This window comes from Falco punctatus (assembly GCF_963210335.1).
Source record: "Falco punctatus genome assembly, chromosome: 1".
Classification (NCBI taxonomy): Eukaryota; Metazoa; Chordata; class Aves; order Falconiformes; family Falconidae; genus Falco; species Falco punctatus.
In genome coordinates this window covers 117,643,815-117,667,145 of record NC_137580.1, presented here as the reverse complement: position 1 = coordinate 117,667,145, position 23,331 = coordinate 117,643,815, and the positions used below count along the sequence as shown (strand labels likewise).

Here is a 23,331-nt window from a genome sequence, read left to right as displayed (position 1 = left end):
GTCATGGCTTCTACACAGCTTATTAGCAGGCTAAAATCTCCTTTTCTTTCATCAGGAAGATTAAGTGCTGTAATAAATTGTTTCTTCAACAAAGCTTGAGCAAAGTACATTTCAGATTCATATTTCAAATTCGAAGTGGAATTTAGCATTCTGCTAATTTTTCACAGAAACATTGAAAATGCTCCTGCACAAAGTGCTCCTCCTGCCAGGGGTTTCAGGCCAAGACAGTAGTGCTAGAAGAAATCAGTATTGATATCTGTGGCTCGTTCTGTGCCTCCCATTTTGGACACGATAACTTCAAAGGAAAGTCCATTAAATGTTAAGGATTTTGGGCATGCAAATAGCCTTGTGTGGCTTGGCTTATTATTTATTGTTGTTGTTTGATTAATTATATATATAGGCTAATAGTCCTTTGCAGTTGTACAGCTGTTCTCAGCTCATGATGCTGGAGGATCTGACATGTGTTAATGATTTAGTCTTCCAGTTTCTTTTAAGTTTGGTAAAAAGTTTCACAGAGCTTTTTTGCTGCCATGTGTGTGCCAGGGAAGCTCAGTATTTACCACTGAACAAAGAAACCCACGTACCGGTCCAGAAGGGCATGGTTTGTAGGGAAGTGTAATATCTTTTATTAGGTCTGCTGATAGACTTGGAAAAAAAATAGGTAAGTTCCAGGCTTTTTAGTACTTCTTTAAGCCTGAAACAGGAATTGAATTCAAACTAAGTACAGGTCGAGGAAAAACTGCTCTGAGCTTTAACTTGATTCTGTTCATCAATCAGCCTGTGTGTGGGAGAAGGCAGCCTCTGCGGAGCCCCTGCGGAGGCACATGAGTTAGCTCTGGAGCAAGGGGAGATGTTAGCAAAGGACACAGCCATTAGCCTTAGTGCAAATACTGCCTCTGGGTCATTGAAGAGTTAGTTAAGAGCAGGAAGGGAAGAAAATTGTGTCATTTAATGAAAGCAGTGCCTTTGCGGAGTCCCCGGCTCTGGCATTCAACAGAGTGGGTCGTTTCAGTTCTAAGGCCTGTCTCTAGCAGGTACTTAATAGTGATCTCTCTCTCGAGGCCAACAGTATTCTTTTATTCTTAATGAGGTTTTCTGTCTTTTTTCCAATTTCCTTTATTGCAGTATCGTATACTTTCCTCACCCTCTGCGTTCCCAGTACTTAGCTTGGAAGTTTTTATTTCTGCTGGTACTTCTGAAAAAGTTTTTAGTGTGCATGCAAGGTTGTCCGTTTCTCCTGCCTTGGCTGCCGGGTGCCTTGCGGTCTTCCTGCCCTTGCGGGCACACCTTGGGCCACGCAGGTGCGATGCTGCTGCTGCTCGAGCTGCACAGGACGTCGCAGCCACATGCAAATAACCATTTTGGTTCTTGTTGCATGATTGAACTTCACATAAAATCAGTGTACAGATTGTCCTCTTCAGGGGTTTTGCCCCATTTTTTTTTTCTTCTTTCCTTCACTGGAAGGTCTTCTGTGTCGTAAGATGGAGATGTTGATACCTAGATGGGAGGTGAGTGTTTTCTGAATTGATGCACTGTGATTCCTTCAACCCCTGTGCGACGCAGTCTGCTTGTTGAGCTGTTCTTCAGTTATCTGCAGGGCTGAGGCAGACAGCTCCCATCATGGTTCTGCTCTGAGCATGGATATAGAAAGTAAAATGGGCCAGCAGTTGTTTTCTGGCCCTGGCAGCACCTGAATCCATACAGTGAAACTCCCCTCACCTCCCAAACCAGGGAGTTTCTCATATACTCATATATTGTTTACTGTGGGCAGTCTCTGGACTGTCCTACCACCTGGGCTATCTCCAGGCATTTTCTGAGGGCAGGTGAGTTCATCAAAGTCAAATATAAGCCAGCAAAATAGTAGTAACCTCTGTGGCTCATGGTGAGCTTGTGCCTGGACCTCTCCTGCAGCCACAGATTTGGGAGCCAGATCAGCAGGCAAGAAAAAAGTATGTGACTTCTCACTGTACGAGTGTGCTGGGTCTGAGATAAGCAAATAGAAATTCCATCTCCCCGTAGTCTGAGACAACCTGGCTCTGGAACAGCTTTATAGATGCCTGAGCATGGTTTTTGGTCCTGAGCTAATACAATCTGCCCATCAGCGGGGCTTATTCTCTTAGGCAAAGCCTCACACGAGGCATAGTTACACACCTTCTGTTCAGAGCCCAGTGTCAAAAGACCATGCCTGTGCTTCTTAGGGGCTCAGCACCACAGTCTGTGTTTGCCTACACATGAATGTTCCCAGAGTCGAGCTGGACTCTTCTTGAGCTTCACCACTACTAATAAAGCTAGTGGTTATACTCTTATGGTCTTTGTTTTCATGGTTTCCTTGGCCAAACCCAGCCCTTTTCAGAAGATGAGGGTGGCTTCAGGCCACTGGGACTGGCTGAAGGTTGGCACAGATTTCCCTGTGACCCCAGTGATCTCTGCTGTGACACTGGTGCTCCAGCTCCCTCTTTGCCGGGGAGCTGTGTCCAAGCTGCCTCGTGGCCTTACGCCTCCTGCAGAACCGTGGTCCCCAATGAACCGTGTGTGCATCTGGCTGTCACCGCAGCAGCCTGTTCCCACAGGGTGGATGCAGGCAGCTCTGGATCTCTTTTGCACAGATACGCGTTTCCCAAGTCTGATTTTCTTTGTGATATTTTCTGCAGTGCCTCTTCATTGCTGAATGCAGATGTGTCGCCCAGGATAAGTGAAGCTAGTTAATATACAGCAAGAATACACCTGGCCAGCTTGGATTACTTCTTCATCCCAATCATTTCCCTCATCTTTTTCTGAAGAGGAAGAATTTTCATTATGTAGATATGAAAACGCTACTGAAAGGGCATTGTTTAATAAATGTGATGTTGAATAATGAGCTCTAAATACTGAATTCAGCTTTCGAGGAGGAGAACAGCAGTAGACAAAGTAGTATATTAACTCCATATTTATAATTTTGCAGAATGCAGATGATAAGATTGCGTGTGTGGCTTATGAGATAAAATACCGAATCATATATTTCACATTTAAGAAAACTGGATTTTTTTTGACAAAAGAACAGAAATGTCTCTTCCAACTTTCACTTTTTGTACTTTTTAGGCACTGAAATTTTTCATTCTTGTCAAAGATTCATTGTGACACAATCTGCTGCCTATATTGTGTTTTTTGCGCATAAGCAAAATCCTTTGATCAGACTGGTCAGATATGGAAGGCTTGCAGCTCACCGCTTCCCATGTACGTTCGGAATTGTTATTATGTCAGAAAATCATAGCCTTAATTAAACACTTTCCATTAACTCAGTTCTTCAGATGTACAGCATATTAGTGCATCTTTGATAGAAGACATTGATTATGATACTTCAATGTGCATTTATCTGCTTTCACCTAGAAGTTACCTAAGGACATTCATCTGAACTCACCAGCACTCAAATTTTACAGAAATTTTTCCAATGTCTTGCAGAAATTCTACTTGAGAACATTTTTTTCTTTTCTTTTCTTTTTTTTTTTTTTTATTTTTCCTTTGTTAACCTGCTGGCTAACGATCTGATGGTTATCTGAAATACAGCAGAGATTTTGATCAATCAGGTATTTAAAGGTGTGCTTTGTTGGTTTGATTGCAGAGTGGAAATTGAGGTTTTCTGTATGTCTTTACAGCAGTGTCAGCCTCTGTCCTTCACTCCCAAACCACCCGTGGCATAAAGCCTGCTGTCAGCCAGTCATTTTAAATGTAAAATTTATTTCACCTTCTAAATGGAAGCTAAGGGAAGTAAATGTTTCATCAGAGATACCTTTTAGATATCAAATTATCTTTTTTAGATACTGTATATCTTCTGAAGTCCTGTTGCTTTGCCTAAAAAAACAGAAAAAAAAGTCAGTTGCACTGCACTCCTGTAAAGATGCTGGTGGACTGTGGACCCAGGAGTGACCGCAGAGAGGTCTGGAGGCTGAGCTCTGCTAGCAGCTAAGGGCTTGCAAGCAGCCATGCTATTTTGGACAGGGTGTACGGTACCTGGGTCTGTAGGATGCTTTTGGAAAGGTAATGAAGGCAAATCGTTTGCATCTGCCTCCTCTTTATTAGTTCTTCCTTTGCCATAAAGGGCCTGCTGGAGCTCCTTATTTCTGTAACGTGGTAGAGCTCACAAACGCTGCCTTTGCATAGCGGTGTTGGTTCATGAGAACAGCTGTGAGGACTGCAGGCCAGGTGCTTGGCTGACTTTCAGCTGGGAATGATCTCTGGAACCCTGATGGTTACACCAAGACTTCACCTGAGGCATGTGAGTTGGCCTTTGGTGGAGGCACTCACGGTCTGTGTATCATCCCCACTGTGCGATCACAGTGCACCAGTGGACCGCAGTATCACCAGTATCTGGAGAGGGACATCCTCGCGCAATGAACGTAGTCTGAGAGCGCCTTAGGGATGCACTTCTCACTTCACTCTGAGTTGGCCAAGGCTCTGCTGGAGTCTGGTTTGATCTCTGAGTATTGTGTTTAAAGAAGGATGAAGACCTTCTGGAGACAGGATAGAGAAGAGCAGTGAGAAGTATCAGATACCTGAAAACATCACTGTGAGAAGAGACTGAGGTGAGGGAGAAGGGAAAGTGTTATGTCTGAGGGCCTGAGGACTGAGGAGACAGGAGGGTATGACCTTCAAAAAGTGTCTTCTGAAGGGGAAAGAAATTGGTTGTCTGTACCAGTAAAGAGTAAAGCAAGGTGCATCTCAAAGTACTGCAAGAAAGGTTCACACCAGACATTTGGAAGGTAGTAGTGGTGGAGGGTGGTGAAGGGCAGGCACAGGTTGCTTGTGGTGTCTGTCACAGAGGTTGTTCGAGCAGGTCGTGACCATGTGCAGGGTTATGGCAGAGGCCTGAGCACACCAGCTCTCAGATGAGAAGCTCTGCAGCTTATTTTCTCTTCTAGTCTGCTTGACTGTTCTCAGGGCCATTCTGCTGTGGTGCCACCATGAAACCTTGGATGAGACCATCGCTGCGGGACCCCTGATTAAGGGACGAGTACATAGGTGTGTGTATATGTATGTATATCAGGGTACAGAACCATGGACCTTGAGAGCCTTCCAGCAGTGACATCCTGGAACAGATGCTTCAGTTGAGCACTTCCAGTCCATGAGATGTATTTTCTCTTTAAGTTCTGCTGTGCGTTGGTCCATGGTGATGGCCCATCTGTGATTTATAACAGGCAAATTGAGGTAACGTTTCAGAAATACACCAGTACCAACTTTCAGCTGTCATCAGGGACCCAAGGCCACCTTCTGGTTCTGGCTGCGTGCCCCCCATTTGCTGGAGAGCATCAGAGTGAAGAGGAAAGGTGGAGAGTGTGGCTTGGCAGAGCAGCCTGGCTTCGCAAGGCCCCTTCTCAAAACCACTTGAACGACCTTTGCAGAAAATACAGGTAAAATGTCAATATGAATCTAGCTGTGAAACATCTCAGGCGAAATTATGAAAATTTGGTGGGTGGTTATAAGCAATTAGAATACAAAGATTATGACTAAATATCATTTCTGTTGCTGAGACCTTTCCTACCCGGTGGAGCTGTCTGTAAGAACGTGCTGGTAGGAAAGACCCGAGTGCTGAAGCCATTGCTTTCTGATTTATGATACAGGCTTCACTGGAAGTTTTCCAAGACCAATTGGTCTCCTCAGACCACAAGCCCAATCATAAGGTGTTTGCATTTAGTGATGCTCTAGGAAGGATGCTACAGATAAACAGGATGTTTTGGTATAGTGACTTGTCATGGCACTACACACTTTTTAACCCCGGTCTAATTTAGACAGGAAAGAGCAAGGAGGAGTTTGAACAGACAGGGGCATACAGGGCAGTCAGCTTGTCAGTCAGCTTTTTTGAAAGATATAAGGAGGATTAAAATAACATTTTTTTTGTATTGAGAGGTGACTGAAGTTTGGCAAACCCATCACATCTGTAGTTTTACCTTTGGTAGAGGTTTTTCTCGTGAGTTGAATAATTCAGGTAGTGCAGCTAAACAGAAAAAAACACCTTCAGTGAATGAATAATACAAACCCAAACCTAGTATGGGAAAGATGGCAAATAATCCATCATTTTCAACATTAATTCTTCTAGTTAACAGTAGTATTCAAATGGAGTAATTCATCTGCCTGTATGTCTGCTTCCTGAATGATCCAATCTATCAACTCAAGCCAGATGCAGGTTTGACTTCACCATTCTTCCAGGAGCTGTCCTGCTCCAGCTGTGGGGATGCTGGTTTTCCTAACGACATTTGGGCCACCTGCAGAAAATGAAGGAAAGAAATTACGAATATTTGCAGAAACCCGTATAAGCAGAACTCATAGTGCATGTGGATGGTGTAAGACCTTTATAAGAGGGTGTTTGGAAGATGCACGAAGTTCCCAAGCATCAGACATTCATACAGCTGCTTTGCTTTAACCCTGCTGCAAAAATTCACGCATGAGCTGCTTCGAAGCCTACAGCCCATGTACATGCAGTAGCAGTGACATCAGACCTTTGAAGTTTTTCTTTTCACTAAAGGCTCAGCCCATGCTGGAGGCAGCAAGCAATGAGGGGAAACTGTGTGTCACCTCGTAGCGCCCACCTGCCCGGGGCTGCTCCCTGTCCCCCCGAGCCACTGCCTCTGCAAAGACCCCCCTGCCCCACCCCCCCCCACCCCCCCCGACTCTCTGAAGGGCTGTGTGTTAAGGACACCTTGTAAGCACACCAGCACTTGCTCTGTGATGGCAACTAGGATTTCTTCCTCAAAGCCAATGGCTGATACACGTTGTATTTCCTACAGCTGGGGGGGGGGGAAGGGAGTACTTTGCATTTGTGAACGTGTGAAATTCACAATCTGCTGACATACCAGCTCCGGTTTAGAGCTGGTTCTGACTTAGATGAGAAGCTGTCAAAGGAAACCAAAGTGATAAAGCAAGATGTCTGTGATTGAGTGAATGAAAAATCGTTTTCTCTGAGAAAACAATTATTCTTGCCTTGACGTGGTGTGAAGGGTCCTGTTTGGCTGGCAAAGTCTCTGTTTGAGATACAAACTCAAGATTCTCCTGTTTCAGCCATCAGAGATTATTATAGTGGGGGTCGCAAAGATGGGGACTGGAGTCCTCCAGCCCTTTTGATCATACTTAATTTTGATCAATGTTTTTTGTTTCTCTCAATTTCCATGACAACTCCAATTGACAAGTGTATTCTTCATTACGTTGACAACACCAGCCGTGGTGCCCAGGTTGATGTGTAGTACCCACCTGCTGTCCCGGTGCACTGTTCCTGCTTTTACTCCTGCTGCTTGGAGACAGTGATATGTTGTTGTTGGTCTATGCTGCTTGGAAAATTTCACAGTGGAGGTATTGAAAAGCAATTAATATTCACAGAAAGATTACTGATTGAGATAGCTTTCACTGCACCGGCTTTTAAATAGCAGCATTATTAATATCATCGCTCCTAATAAATGCAATTAAAATTGTTGACTAATGAAAATTTTAGTGTTAATTTATATAATGCAGACTTCATACTTGCAATTAGAGCTTTCTTGATTCTGCAACATGTTGTTCAGGGAGAGAGAAACCATCATCTCTGATTACATGTCTGTCATTTAGTAAGAAGAAAGCAATTTTTCAGAGTCTCCCTTGTTAACATCAGCCAAGAGACTTCTCGAAGCAACAGCAGCCAAAGTTCTGAAGTGATATTTTAAGTAAGTAACTTCAAAAGTCAACAGCATTAGGATGTTTTATATAAGCACTTGCACTGATGAATCTGCTGAATCCAGCATTTGCCATTGTATCGTGTTCAGCTATGAGAGGTGCATCAAATATATTGATTGCTGCAAGGATGAGGTTTGGCAGATCAGAATAGCTGGCACTGCTCCTGTGAACTGGCTTCTCATGTTCTGTGCTCTGGTTTCTGGTTTGCCATAAAAAAATGGGCTATGGCACTGGGTTTGGAGCAAGTACTTCTGCCGCTGACATTTCTCCATGTTAGTGCTGATTCACACATGGCAGCAACGTCTGTTGGATCACCACTTTGCTCACAGTCTTATTCCTGAAATCCTCAGGATCCCTGGGAGTTCGGCATGGGCACAGTCGGTGCCGTATTGAGTTGGTCCATGCCGGAGCTGTGCAGTGGTGTTGCAAGCACTCTGCTCTTCCCTGCACCTTTTGGGGCGGTATTGATGAAATTGTGACCGTGGGTAAGGCTTGATTCATTGCAGAAGTATTTATAGCAGTATCTGCGAGTACTTCTCTGCCTGTAGCTCTAATTTTGGCCCTAGAGCATACGCCTTGTGAGGAAGGGTAGAGGAATTTGTCCAGCTATGAGATGACAGAGCCAAATTCTCCATGTTATCGACAGTGAATGTACAAAGGGATCCCCTGTGACAGTTGCAGGTAGAGAGGTTCAGTTTGAACGCAGTTGTTTGTTTGATTTTTTTTAAATATCTTCTTTACCAGGAGGGCAGTACAGCTCTACAACAGGGCACCCAGAGAGGCTGAGGGGCTTCATCTCAGAGGGCAGCATGTTGGTGGGCAAAGCCGTGGCTGCCCTGCTCTAGTGCCAGCTGCAGTAGTAGCCCGAGCACGAGGCTGGACTAGACACCTCCAGAGGTTCCTTCCAGCCACTGCTTCTGCGATGCTGCGAGTGCATATTCCGCAAACGTCCTGGGTCAGCGGCACCCACTGGGACCAGCTTCACAACCTCTTTCTCTCTGCCAGCTACAGGCATTCCCACTGCTAAATATGTGAGCTTATTTGTTTATAAACCCCCTTTTTTTGACACCTTCCTTCCCTTTGTTAGCTGTCTGTGTTGAAGTACGGCTTCTGACTAAATTCAGTCTACTAGAAAAACCAAATTTTTTCATTACTCTTGCTTTCTCATTGGGAAACCTTTCCCGTGGTTTTTAGACCAGAGTGGCCTCCAGTGTCTTCTGCCTCATTTGCAACAGCATCGCGTCCAAGGCAATCTCTCAGCACTTCTGTCAGGGCATTTGCATGACTTTCAAAACCCTGTGGCAAGCCATATTTTTTCACTTGATCTGAACAAGGTGTGACACCAGCATTTTTTAAGAAGCTTTTTCAGTTTCTTTCCACAGTGAAGCTATATGGCATGTGAGCTGGAGCCTTAATGGTGCAGAACACCTCTGCCCATCAAGAAGCTTCTGCTTCTCTCTGAGTGTGCCCTTCTGTTTCTATAGAAAATAACTCATTCACTGTCTTTTATACTTCACTTGTCTTTTCCACTTCATGTTCAACTGCTTACAGCTTCAGATTATGCAAAATGCTCTGAAGATGTTTGTTTCAGCGAGAATTTTGCTTGAAATCCAGAAGAACCTTACAAGCTGTGCGATATGTTTTGCCACTTGTATGAAAGATAATTTGGATTCTTTACTTCTCTGCATAACATTTATAGTTGCCACTTTCTAGCTACAAAATCTAGCTACGTTTTCATTGTAGTTATCATGTATTTATTGCTTTGCTCCATTGTTCTTTGGGGCATTCTTCAGCTACCTATTTCTGCTTCAGACTTGTAGCACCAAGAAGTTAATCTACGTGTGCATTTGGCGAGTACAAACCTGGGCAATTTGATTTTTACAGTAGCACAGTATGGTATGCATGCTTGTACGAAGAAAGCACCCACCCATTTGCAGTTTGCACTCCGTTTATTGAGATTTGTGGCTCCATGGTCACCATGACTGCGTGGTGAAGTCTCGAATTGTGGTTTCAGAGTGTGTGTACCAGACTATGCAGATAGAGAGATACACACATGGGGGAATAGGGAGAGAAAAACAACTGCATGTGTGTAAAGATGAAGATAATTAACATTCTAACTGTGAAATCCCTTAAAAAAAGTGTTTTGGTGAGCATGGCTTACCTAACTCTCTGTTTATCTTTGGATACTGAGTATCTTAGATACAAAAGCACATTTTTCCATCAGTTGTGATTTTTTGCTGCACAGTTCTCTTTGTGTCTCTTGAAGTGGTAAGGACATTGTTTGCAGAGCTGCGGCTCACGGGAATGCCAGCAATGTGCTCTGCTATCAGACATGGGCTCAAAATTCCCAGCTCCCAACCAAATCAGGTATTTCTAGGATAACTGACAGCAGCAAGTCCTTGTAACCTGAGTTTTTTCAGTTCTGGTTTCAAAAGAGGAGAGCAGATTTCTTCCTGCTTTGGGTTATGGAGAACTGCACTGGGGGCAATGCCAACTTCTTTCATCCTGTCCTGCATTGCCACTTCCAGAATCCCATGTCTCAGCACCCGTGCTGCAGGAAGAAAGCCTGGATGCCATGCGTGCCTTCACGGGCTGGGGAAGGGCATTGCAGTGATGTGGGTGCCAGTATCAGGGAAGGCTCTGTTGAATACAGCATGATTTTAGAGCTGACGTTCCGTGGATGACCTTGAGATGCATTTCAGTTCAGGAGATCTTTTTGCAAGCATGAAACTACCCTCAGTCATAAGTTCCTGTGGCCTTGCACATGGGCCAGTTTGATTGCTGTTCCTGTGGCAATGTGCTGGCAACAGGGTTGGGAAAAGGTGAATGAGCAAAGGCTGGTCCTGGTGGGGCTCTGGCTGTGCTTCCCAGGCTCCAGCTACGACCCTTCTGGTGGAGCAAAACACAAACAGTCAGTACTGTTAGGAATACTGTTCAGAGACGTGTAGGGTTGCTCCTTTGAAGACCTTCCTTGATTTTTTTGCAGGCGCTCTCATCCATGGAGGAATTCAGAAACCTGGATCGGGATATTGAGGGGTCTGCAAAACGGTGGAAGAAATTTGTTGAATCGGAGTGTCCCGAAAAGGAGAAGTTCCCTCAGGAATGGAAGAACAAGTCAGCTCTGCAGCGTCTGTGCATAATGAGAGCCATTCGCCCCGACCGCATGACCTACACTGTCAGGTAGGGATGCTGCCACTACCACTGTGATGCTCATTATCAGGCAGCTTTGGGTCTGTGTCCTCTAGGGAACAGGAGTAATTCAGGAATATGTTTAGCTTTATTGTAGAATGTGAGTTCTGCAAAATTATTTCCTATAAAGGAATCTGCTGAATAAGTTGCCTCTGAACTCTACAAGATAGTCAATGCATTTAACTGGAATTTCCCGCTTAGGGAGATCTAACCCCCACACCACCAACAGTGATGGAGCAGTAGATCCAGCACTGGATGGTGGGAAGCAGAGATGCCAAGTCAGAAATGAGCATCACCGTACAGGTGTTACGTGTCTGCTAGAGCTTTTCAATCATCAATACAGCTTCTAGAGTTGATTAAGGCTGATTTTGGTTAGTAGATCCTTTAGAGCTGTTCCTTAGGCACAAGAATAAAGTGTAGAAGTAAAACAAAGTCTTACAGAGGTTTTCCTTTTATTTTTTTCCTGTAAAATGAAAAATGTATGTGATGTTAGTCCTGAAAGTTGTAGTTGTAAATTATGTAGTGAAGGTAACTAGGCGAGTCTAAACCTCATGAAGGTATGCAAAAGCAATATGCTTGTTCCAGGAGAACCTAAAGGTCTTTCACTCCATTAGGACTTGTTTTTCCCTTCTCGGTCCTAGTAGCCCATGATTTGACATTTCTGCAATGTCTCTCATGCTACTGCCTCTCAAATAGTTTATATTGCTCTGCCATCTGGCATGTGCACATATATGGGTGCATGTAGCAGATTGTATTACTCGATGTATGAACTAGATTTCTGGTTGCACTTTAAAATTCACAGAAAAATGCAGACAAGACTGAGTGAAGTCTGCCTGTGGTCAGTGTTACTACATTTTATAAAAACAAATACTATAATTTATCATGACCATACCATTCTAAACCATCACCTTTTTCATTTCTAATTCTTTTAGGGCTGGGTTGTCCATGTGGTCTCTCAGCTGAAGATTGCTTTTCCTGTTGTTGTTTGGTTTGAGTAAAATAAGCTTCTGTTTTCTGAACTTTTAATGCATATTTAATTTAAGTTAAATTCATTTCTTTCAGTAAAAAGGTGGGACTCATATACATCAAAAATAACTAGAACATTAAATTTCAACACCTTTCATATTTCTTTTTTTATGAAAAGGTAAATAAATCCAAGTTCAAAAGCTTGGCTGGATATTTTTAGGGTCTGGACATTTCAAGCTTTTCCAGTTGCAGAAGAATATTTCAATTTGTTTTGTTTCTCATCTAGAAGTAGGTTAGAATGTAAACATGTGCAAAGAGCAACAGTTCACAGCGCCTTCCCAAAGACCTTGTTTGTAGAAGTTTGTGACTAAAATTCTTCTTGAAATACACGATAGTCAGACACTAAGCCCGAAAGGCTCAAGAAGAGCTTTTGTTTAGGGAAATCTGATATCCCCAAAGCAAATGTGAAACTATTGGTGGTAACGATGACAGCCAGAATGTGTTTGACTTCCTGGTTCCTCCTTGGTAGGATCACACTCCTCGGAGCCTTCTTCGGCCAGCAGCTTGGCTAAGATGGGCACTGTTCCCTTAGCGAAGGAATCTGCTGCTCCTGAGAGCTCCACCTCTCTGGCAAACGTGCGAGTCTGTTCATGTGTCCTTCTCACGTCTGTCAGTGAAGCCCGGTGCTCTGATGTGGGAAGGAAAAGTAGTCTTTGGATTGAGCCCTAATACAGCGAGCATTCCCAACAGCCACCACACAAAAGGCTAATGGTCACCTGGTGTCTCATTTTCCTAAGCACAAAGTTGTGCTGTGTCTGTTTGTGACCCTTCAAAAAGTTGGGGGGCTTGTAGAGCACTGGGGAGCTGCTTGCTCTGGCCATGATGATGTCAGCTCGACAACCCTACTTGGTAGCTCCCATGCTTCCACATCCACGATGAGGTCAGATCAGTCCAGCTGCTACTAGCAAGGTATAACTTGGTCATGGTGAAGTCCTTCCAAGAGCACTGGTACTTCTGGCTTGAGGGATAGATCTTTGAAACCATGTGGAAGGACTAGGGTCTCTTAGTTATGACTTTTCAGATAAAGGACCTTAGGCACCTGTGGCTTCATATAACCTAGAAAAGCGGTAAGCCAGTCATTTGTCCTGCAGGGTATTTTTGCTTTTTGTTCTGTCACCGTTTCTCAAATCCTACCATTTACACTGTGAACCACCCCTATGAACACCTTGTTTGGAAGACCCCAGGAGTAGGCACTCTTGCAGTCCTGTCTCGGAGGGCAGGTCTCCCTTTCCTGCATGTGTGGTCCATTTCAAAGTCTCCAAGTCACATTGGTTGTGTTTCTGAATCTCCAAGGCATCATTTCAGAGAGCTTGAGCCTTCGTGTAAAAGAAGAACGTTGTGGCCTCATATCTGATGAACTTTTCAAACTTTTGTGGACTGAAGCCTTCCAGCAGTGCTTTAGCAAATCCTGACCCAGAACAGAAGTACCTACTTGAAAGAAGTGCCAAACAAAGGAGAAGCTTTTTCTTTTGCAATCCCTTAGGCATTTCTATTCCAGCTGCCTTTCACTAGTCCTTCAAGGAGACTGTCAGCTCTCTTAGAGGGAATTCGGCAGCCTTATTCTGGTGTCATCTACCAGGTGAAAACTGGCTGATGTTTTTCTTCTCTGTGGTACGGAGATTTTCAAAAGGCCTGAGTCATGCATCTATGCTAGAGGAGTAACTGCTCATTCCTGGGGTTTCAATACGACATTCCTACTTTTGATTCAATGTTCACTGTGTCCTCTTTTTTTTTTTTTTTTTTTTTTTTTTATTCTCTAACTCAGTGATTTTGGAAGCTCACCCTGGGGAAATTCAGCCTGGTTGTTCTCCCTGTGCTGTATTCTGTTCAGGCAGCCGTTGTGGAGATGAATTTTTTCCTGTTCACTCAGTTGTATTTTTCCTTGTGACTCTCATGCAGAGGCTGAGCTACATGCACTAGATATTCTTGGAGCTCTTCCCTTTTATCTCTCCAGAACAAAGTAATTTTGTAAATCATGTGGACTCTTTGTGACAAATCTAAAGGAACGCTGTTTCCTCTCAAAAGTTGTATGGATTACAAAGGACATGACAGTTTTCTATACATTAACTTACTTCTCTCCTGAGATGCCTTTGTCAGCATCAAGCCAGTACTTGTATCGAACTTCTGAACACCGCACTGGGCTGGTGGGTCCCACTGCCTTCCCTTCTTGATTCCTTTCGTTTGCCAGGTATTGGTGTACCACATGTCATTTTACCCCTGTAAAAAGTGCCAAGCAGTCTAGAAGCCCAGCCTGCAGGTCCTCTCTAAAATTATTTCATGCATTTATTTGTTTAATTTAGTTTCTAACTTGTTTGTAGCAGCAAAATCAAAACTAATTAATTGATTACTTGCAGGGGAATCTGTCTTTTCTGAACAATACTAGACTGGCAAAAGATTATTTTTCTTTCTGGCAGAGATTTTGTGGAAGAAAAACTTGGCAGTAAATATGTGGTAGGGAGATCCCTGGATTTTGCAACAACCTTTGAGGAATCAGGACCTGCAACCCCAATGTTTTTTATCCTATCCCCAGGAGTCGACCCACTGAAGGATGTGGAGAAACAAGGTAAATAAATCATGTCTCTAGGCAAACCACGGCATTGCTTTTTATCTTCTGCATAATTATCTTGGCATGACATTCTCGTTCAGTTTTTTCCTCATCTCTTTGTAGATAATGGAGTAATCTGTTAAAAATAGATAATTGTGAGAGGATGTGATTGTTTTTTTGTTATTTTTTTTTCTTCTTTTTCTTAAAGGTTTACAGATTTTCATCTAAAGTTTAAATTAAACTTGTCTCTTTCCTGCATTGCCTGGATTCCCAGTTCAACCTGCAATGATTTCTGAGTTGGTCTTGTACACAACCTATAATTTACATTGCAGGTATCTAATATGCTGTCAGATAGCCTGCTTTTTGCCAGCAAAGGTTGGACCAGATGATCCTTAAGGTCCCTTCCAACCTGGTATTCTGTGATTCTATGATAGCTAAAAATAAGCAACAGTTCCCTGAAAACGCTTGCTGGTTAGGGGCAGAGTTTCCTGGTTTTAATCCCAGCCTTCCTGAGCTGGTGTTGGTGTGGCCGTAGTGCTGTTGGTTGGCTCCAAAGCTGAAGGGGCTTCAAAGAGACCCTGTCTGAGAAGGCAGTGACTGCCCTTGTGCACCACCCGCAGCAGTCAGTGCCTGTGCCCTAAGAGTTTGCTCCGCGTCTCGGCTCCACCAGGGAAGGGTTACCATTTTCTGGCTAAACATGGGAATTACTCAAAAAAAATAGCTCTGGAAATGGGGTCACTTCTGACTGTTGAACAGAAGTTACTGCAGCCACTTCTTTCGAGACTGTTAGAACAGAAGGGCTCCATTCTTCTGGAGCAGAGGGGTCAGATGCCTTTAGGTGCTGCTCTGGGGCTGCTCCAGATTGCTGTTCCGATCATCAGATGCCTCTTGTCCTTCTCCAGCAATGTGTTCCACATATCTCCAAGACCATGACTTGTGGTCAAGCACCAATGTTCCCGGCAGTATGGAGTATAGTACATTTAAACTGTGTGAGTTACGTATCAGACTACCCGAGTAGAGCTGCGGGCTGGATTTTAGCAGGAAGATCTCCAGACTAAACACCAGCAAAGCTGCCAACCCCAGCAGAGAAACCAGTAACACTGAATTAAGCCATCATCCAGGTGAACGGTGGAAGAACGCTGACCGGTGGATTTTTTTTTTTCCTCCTTATGATGCAACTTCTGGCTCATCCCAAAATAATGTTTGAGTCAGTCTTTACCCACATTCCCCCAAGCAGCTTCCAGAGATGTTAAAACCCAGTGCAGCCCAGCCACAGGCCAGCTCGCAGTTCTTAGTCACAGGGAATTCCTAGGCTTTGCGTTGTGTTTGGTGCTCCTGCTGCCCTGGTACCAGCTCTCATGGTGAATGGAAGGGGCCGCCCCTGAGGAAGGTCCCGTTGTGTGCCTGGCTTCCCTTCGGAGCCGCGGCGGTGATCCTGTCTCTCCCAGTGTTATTTTATTGTATGGGAAATGAAGCACTAAAATCCAGCCATGAATGGTTTAATTGGAATTGTAAAGACGAGTGTAGCTGAGCACCTGGGGTTAGTCAACCAGAAAAGTTACAGCAAGTAAAAATGAAAAAAAAAAAATCTAATGAAATAAAACTATTGCTTCAGTGCAGCTGCACTGGCCTTAAAGCCTGCCACACTGGGGTTTGGATTGGAGTCAGTATTCAGAATTTTCTCTGCCTTTCATAAGGTTTTATTAAAGTGTAAGTCTGGCTAGGTAATTCTTGTGAATGGATTATGGCTTCTTCCAGATGCTACTTCCTCATGGGACTTTTCCTTGGCAAGATGGGGAGAACCTTGCAGCAAGCACTGCTGGGCTTGGAAAGCTTCCCCCCTTCCCGGGACACCATGACTGAGTGTTCCCTCACCTCCCCAAGCCAGGAAGGGAGGAGAAAGGCTGGCATTGCCTTTGGTGAGGCAGCCAGCGCAGACTTGCCATGTATCCCTCTGCAGTCCTGTTGCTACCTGTGAGGTGGAAATAACAACCGATACCGATTTTATTATTAATCACCTAGTTTGGGGCAGCACCCTGCCTTCTGTAAATTTGCCCCATCCCTTCTTGAGAGGGTGGGTCTTGAAGGCAGAGGACATCAGCAGCTCTCAAAATCAGCAGCCACCAGAGATGGCGAGAAAGAAAACTGGAATCTCTAAAATTTGGGGAGAGCTGTGTCCCAGGGCGTTGCTGTAGTAAAGCTAAGCAGAGAGCCTGAGCAACTGGAAGTTTGGATGTTTGTTTTACTTATAGCCATCTGTTTCCAATCTTGCACCAAGAGCTGAATCCCAAGTCCTGCAAGACAAATCTTTTCCTCATTTTACTATAAAACTTGCCTGCTTTTAGCAGAAATCAGGAATTAAGGGTGCATGGTCCACATGAAGGCAAATCTGCATGCAGAGATAAATGTAGGCAATCCCAAGGGATCAGCATGTGGGGATAAGTGTATTGACTCCCCGGCTGAGCCAAACGCATCCCCCTGTGATGCATGGAGCCAGCGTGGCCGTCGGGCTGCTCCACTCCGGCAGCACAAACTGGGGCTCATCTTCTGGGCAGCACACAGCAGAGATCGCTCGCTCCAGGCACCTGCTTCTCCTGTGAGATGAGGAGCAACTGACATCCTCCGTCTTCGGGTGACAGGTTCAGAAAATGAAGCAGGAGATCTTTAGCTGTGGTCACCTAAAGGGTCTGAGGCACTGGAATGCTACAGAGAAATCGGGGGAGTCCTAAGGAGTATCACAGGCTAAATGAAGCAGCACTAAACGGCTGCCATCCTTCCTCCAGAGTGGGATAGTGAACGCTGTGGGGTTTGGGGTTCGCACCCTGCCCTGTGCAGAGGGGGATGCAGGAGGGGCTGTAGGAGATGCTCTGCAGCAGCCCTGGGAGCACCCCATCCCACCGGCTCTGCCACAGCCCATCACCGTGGCCTTCCCACAGGCATGGTGGTGCACCCAGAGGCAATTCCACACCTGCCGAAGGCTGTGATGATCCACGTGAGATTTGGAGGGCTGGCTGATCCCTAGACCCAAGGCACCTGGGAGGCCACAGGAGGCTCTCACAGATCTTATTTCAGCTGCTGAACGGGTTCCTGGCCCTACTGCTGGCTCCAGAATGCAGCACAGGGTGCATTTCCCCACCGAACAATGTCTTGTTCAAAGCCTATTTAATCAGCAGGAAATGATTTTAATTTTCTATCACCGTAAAATATGTTTATACACAAGGTTGCAGGGGAATAATGTTCTTTAAACAAGAGGCACTTTGTAATAATGTACCTTTGTGTTGATGCTGCTCTGTAATTAAAAGTAGTTTGGAAGAAGCCACTGCTGTGTTCAGTGCTTTGGCAAGGAGTGTGTGAGAGACAAGATAACTGTTATAAGAAGTGTGATAGCTCTTCTGCAAGGGTTTTTGATAAGACTGAACTCTGCCTGGCGGCTGCTGTGTAAGCTCAGCTGTGCTGCGGGCCGTTCTGGGTAAAAGTGCTGAACATCTTTTTTTTCTTTTTTTTCCTTTTAGGGAAGAAACTTGGTTATACATTTAACAACAGGAACTTCCACAATGTTTCCCTTGGACAAGGGCAAGAGGTAGTTGCTGAACAAGCTCTGGATCTAGCTGCGAAGGAGGGTCACTGGGTCATCCTTCAGGTACGGTGTCTCTGGGCACGGTCCCGGTGCCCTCCCAGGTTACCTGGTGCTGGCCGTCCCAGCAAGGGCAGCCTCTTGTCCCTGCCTGGTGGGAGACGGCACAAGGTGCCACCTGCGTGTCCAAAGCAGCCACCTGCTAACGGGATTTTGCTGCTATCTCTTGCTTTTATTGGGCGTTGTCGTTTTGGTGTTCTCGCGCTTTGAGCCTCCTGTAGGGTGTGTAGTTGTAGGGAGTCTGCTGAGGGAAGGTCACCCTACACTTTCCCATCCTTTTATTTGCTTCATGAATAAATAAGGAACTTTGTTCTTAAGAGCTGTTAGACTAGTTCCCTTACTACTGCTCAAAACTTCCCAATTGTTTAAATGAGCAATGAGAACGTGCACCGTAGCAAAGGCAGAAGCTATCTGCAGTGCTGCCGGTTGCTTTATGCATCCCAAACCAGGTAAATGTTTAAAGCTCTTATCACAGCTCAGCAAAATGTTTCAGAAGCTTTTAGGACGTGAAGGGAGCTCTGTCTTTGTCAAGTGCTCTCTGGAGCCACTTATTCACTGAGTGCTTGGGTTTGCTAATATGCAGTCAGTGATGCCAGCTCTCATTACAGGTCTCGGAAACCCCTCTGATTTCCTTGATGTGTATTTTATAAATGTTTATTATTACTGAATTGTTTGGATAAAATTAGGTTAAGACAAAGCTTTGAGTCCTGATCTGAGCCTTCAGGCTGGATTTTGAATTTAAATTAAATGTCATTGACATTTTGATCTTAATTTTTGCTTTTTTTTGCAAGCTCCCTCTAAGGTAGACAGACAATGGTGAGCTTTTCAAGAGCTTTTAATACAGATGGCTGCAGTACCAGCATCTGCCTTTGAGATGTGAAGAAAATATGCAGCTTTTTGAGACATATTCTATTTGGTAATGCAAAACGAAAGGGTTCTTTTCTACATTGATGGTTAGATCCTGTAAAGGATCTATTGGCAATGTCAGCTTCAGTATCTGTTGCTTCAGTGCTAGCAGATGAGTACTGGGGGCCTGAAGTTTTTTTATTTCAACCATTCACATCTTCTCCGGCAGTCAGAGCAATCAGCATGAGGTCTCAGCAGACACTGAAGGTTAAATCAGAAGAGCTGCAGAAATTATACTTATATGAAAGAACAATTTTGGTGGTTGTGCTAACTGGTTTTCCAGCAACACCTGCCAAGGGTGACCATCGCTGGTGGCACAGAGCAGGCAGGTTCCCCTGCGAGCTTAGCGAGAAGCTCGATTCAGCTGGCTGCTGGCAGGTTTTGATGCAAACCATGGGGCAAACTCAGCGGTCACAGCAGTGGCCATTAGGACAGGCTGCCTGGTGCCACTGTTGGGTCTCCTCAGGGTCGGTCAGTCACCTGGGATTTTCTCCAGTGTCGTCACAAAACTGGTAAAACTTTACACATGTAAATATTCTAGTTCTGTGTTGTGCTTGGTTTGGAATAAGGCAATACAGGCAAGACTGATGCAACACAGAGATGAGAGCTCCTTCTTCCTTTGTTTTTTATAGTCATAGACCTTCTGAGCAATCCAGGCAGTCAGGGTCCCGCTAGGAGCTGGAGTCATGCCTTGGTGGCACTTGGTGGCTCGGGATGGAGCTGGAAGCACACAGCAGGTGTTGGAGGCAGGCAGTACCCTTTCTCTCTGGGATAGGCATGTGGTGGGACAGGTGATGGAACTTAATTGTCACCCAGACTGGCCAAGCTGCTCAGCTCCAGAACCTGCCCTGTATCTCACGTTGCATTCCTGTCTCCTTCCAAGGGCTGGAGCTTCATGTAGCAGGAGTGGGAGAGCAGCCTGAGGGATGAGACAAGTGTCCCCAGCATTGGCAGACAAGATTTCCCTGGTCAAACAAAACTCTTATGGCGCATCCACCTGAAATGCAATGGCTCTTTGGATAAGCTATTACAAGACTGGACAAAGCATTTTCACAAGGCTGAAATTCTGACTAGTAAAATCGGTACCAAACTCATCACAGCGGGAGTCAGTGGGTAAGAGTCCCACAGAAGGTTCCCTTGTCATTTCAGTCATAGGTGGATCACAGCAAATATTCACCATATGGCAGTTTATTTGGCAAGATCTTTCCTGCAAGGCTTTTGATGACAAATACCTTGCAAACAGTTTCAGGAGTGGTTTTAGGTCATTCGCACAGGATCTGTATTGACACAGACAACTCAATTTACAAAAATGTCCCAGGATTTGTGGATCATTGCATTAATAATGGAGGACAGAGCAGATCTGAAGAGGCATTCCGGATAGTTTTACCCAGGTTAATCAAACTCACTGTTTGGATGCCGCATGCCACCCATAGGACAGTTTTACTCAGGCTTCCCATTTGCTTTTCAGCAGACAAAAAGCAGTTGTTAGGTTCATGTCTGGATTTAGCTATCCACTGAACAACTCCTCAGCTCCAGTAGAGCAGAGCTCCCTTTCCATTCCTTGAATTTGCTGTCTGATATCAGCTCATGCAGATGTCCTCCAAGACAAACATTAGATATGATCACCTAGATGGCTTTTACGTATGTAGTTCACTACTGGTCCTTGATTGGAACCAGAAATAATGATAGTCAAGTACTTTGAGCAATAATGAGTTGGGGAATTAGGTTTTTTGGAATGGGTTGTTAAGGGATATTGAAATGGTTGGGAAGTCCTTATTGGATTACAGGAGCAGAATCACTATTGTGTTGGGAAGGGCTGCTGTCCTGGGACCAATTTCTTCCCAACTGTATTGACCAGCCAGTGTTGCCTTCTGACATCGTAGCATCGTAGGAGGCAAAATAAAGAAAATAGCATCCATGTCCCCTGGGAACTTGGACGTTTTTTAGCTCTCTCTCAGAATGGAGATTTTCATGAATGACTGATTTTATAAGAAAGAACAGCAGAAAGCAACCCAATCGTTCATTCCCATGGAAAGAAAATCGCTCTCACACTGGCAGAGCCTGAGCAGTGCAGCTTCCTGCTCCTCTAGCATCAGCATTGTTCCCGCCTTGTAGCTTCAGCTTTGCTGAGCTCCTACCCCTGGCCATCACGGTGCCCATGCTGATACTATTTGATGACACAGATGATGAAAGAATGAAGTCCACAGATAAAATTGTTCTCTGCAAATACAGATGGTCCAATAGCAAAATAGGGGCCCCCTATGGCAAATGTGCAGTTGTCTGAAGGAGAACTTGTTACCTGAGAGCTGCACAGACAAACCCCGGCACAAGCCCAGCAGCTGCTTTTATCTAAATACTTGGCATTGAAGAACTGAGGATGATCTTTGTGCTCAACAATAATCAATTTGATATCAGGTTCAGCTTCTCAGTCTCTTTAGAAATGGTTCATAGGTTTGGAGGGGTTTAAACCAGTTTTTTCTGGCCATGATAAAGGCACAGAATTTGGGTCTGATACTTTCAGTTTAGGTGGGTACACAGTCTAACTACTTGGCACTGAGCTTCCAATGTCAACTCTCAGATGTAGTTTGAAGCGCTAGTGACAGCTGGTGGGAAGGGGTCTGCTGTGGAGGCAGGACAACAGTGAAACAACAGCTTGAAAGGCTGAAGAAAGTTTGACATATATTTAGATTTTTATGTTTTCACAAAATCACATTTTCTCACGACCCTTTTTGGTGCCAGGAGGGATTTGGACCTGCGACCATCACAATCAACACATGATGTTTATCAGCCTAATAGCAAAGAAAGAGTGATATTTTTTTTTTACATATTTACAGGTGCATGTCTGAGTGAACTGATGCAGGGAAAAGTTCAAACATTAGATATTCCCAATTTAATTGTAGTCTTCATCCATTAGCCAAAATGTCACTTTCCTCTCTTTGCAATTAAGTTAATTTAATTCTTGAGCATCTTTCCATTTTCATAGGTTGTTGCTTCACTGGGTCAGCTTCATGTACTAAATTGGATAGCAGTGAGCTCCTAGAGCAAAACTGTAAGAGATTCAGACATTGGCAGAGCCCTTCTTGTTGCATCGTAAATACAATGGAGCCTTTTTCTGTGCATTTCGTGAGACCTAGCTACAAGCAAAAGAGCTATATTGTCCATTCAAGGCACACGCAAGTATTTGGCGCTAAGCCTCTGCTTCAGTAAAGAAAAGACTAATTTTCCTTCCAGCCACAGTATCTTTTTATTCCTGGAAATATATATAAAAGAAGGAATGCCCACTCTGCCTCCAGTTCTCCATGATTTTTGGACCAATACTCTGATGGAGAAAGGTGTTGTATTTCAGACAGCTGTTTTCCTTCCTGCCTCATATCACAACAGCCATTCCCAAGTTTTTCCAATTGCTGATCCACGTACAGACCAGTAAGTAATCCAAATACTGATCTGGGATGGAATTAAGTTTCTGTTGGGCTTTCAATACCTTTGTAACATCTGCAGTCCCAGTTCTGTTGTACAACTGCTCTGGAAACCTGTCTCAGGGTATAGTTTTGGGTTAAAACACAAATGTGATGGAGTCCTGAAAATAAAGTTTATTTTCCTCCATTCCTTGAGATTAATCAAGCAATTGTCCTTTGTGCATTTCACCTGCTCATCGCCTTTACATCTTAATATCTAATGAAGTGAAATCTTATAAAATAAGCCCCAACATTGTCTTCAAAACTTTGGGGAGTTCAGGTCAGCCCAGATTTTCTGTAGCTCATGCTTATTTGCTCTCTGGCCTGGCAAGTCCCAGCAGTTCCCCCTACCAATGGCTGCATGTGGGCTGAGGTCCAGATCTCAGCTCCGTACTGTGGGGTTCCAGCAAAGGATGAAGTACTGGGTTGGTTGGAGAAGAGATGAGAACAGACGCAAATGTGCATGTCAGATTCTGTACACATACAACTGGCTCCATTTGATGCCTGTTTTTCTCTTGTCACATTTGACCAAAAGAAAGAAAAAGCCAGAGAGACACTCAAGCTAGCAGCTGTGGTTGCAGCAGTGGTCTCAAGGCACCTCTTCAGAGACAATGTCCTGGCATCACCTCTCCCCTGTACACCCTCTCCTGTCTGACCATGGACTGCTAAGTCCAGCTGAGCTTCGGCTTTGCCTGGGTCCTACCAGCCTCTTGTGATACCCTCATCACGCTCTATTCACACATTCAGTCCCCATTTACTTTTTTCTTGTATTTGTCTCTGTACCTGAAGTCGTCCTTCCTCTCTGCCACCATCCTGCAGCAACATCTGCACCTGTCAATGAAGCGGTGCTAGGGGACGTTGTGGGGCTGGAGCTCAGCTGCCTGTCCTGTCCTGTTGTCTGC

General features: G+C 44.6%; 1 protein-coding gene across 2 annotated transcripts in view; it reads left to right on the top strand.

The window, feature by feature from the left end:
- The window catches only part of DNAH9 (dynein axonemal heavy chain 9), a 209,062-nt gene that overhangs the window by 135,734 nt on the left and 49,997 nt on the right, over window positions 1-23,331 (top strand). For both annotated transcript variants that reach the window (XR_013929074.1, XM_080393177.1), the window contains 3 exons: window positions 10,661-10,854; window positions 14,304-14,452; window positions 17,947-18,074. Coding sequence is in view for 1 of the 2 variants with exons in the window: in XM_080393177.1 (XP_080249303.1) it covers window positions 10,661-10,854; window positions 14,304-14,452; window positions 17,947-18,074 (471 nt within the window). In the remaining variant the exon portion in view is untranslated. The remainder of the gene's footprint in view (window positions 1-10,660; window positions 10,855-14,303; window positions 14,453-17,946; window positions 18,075-23,331) is intronic.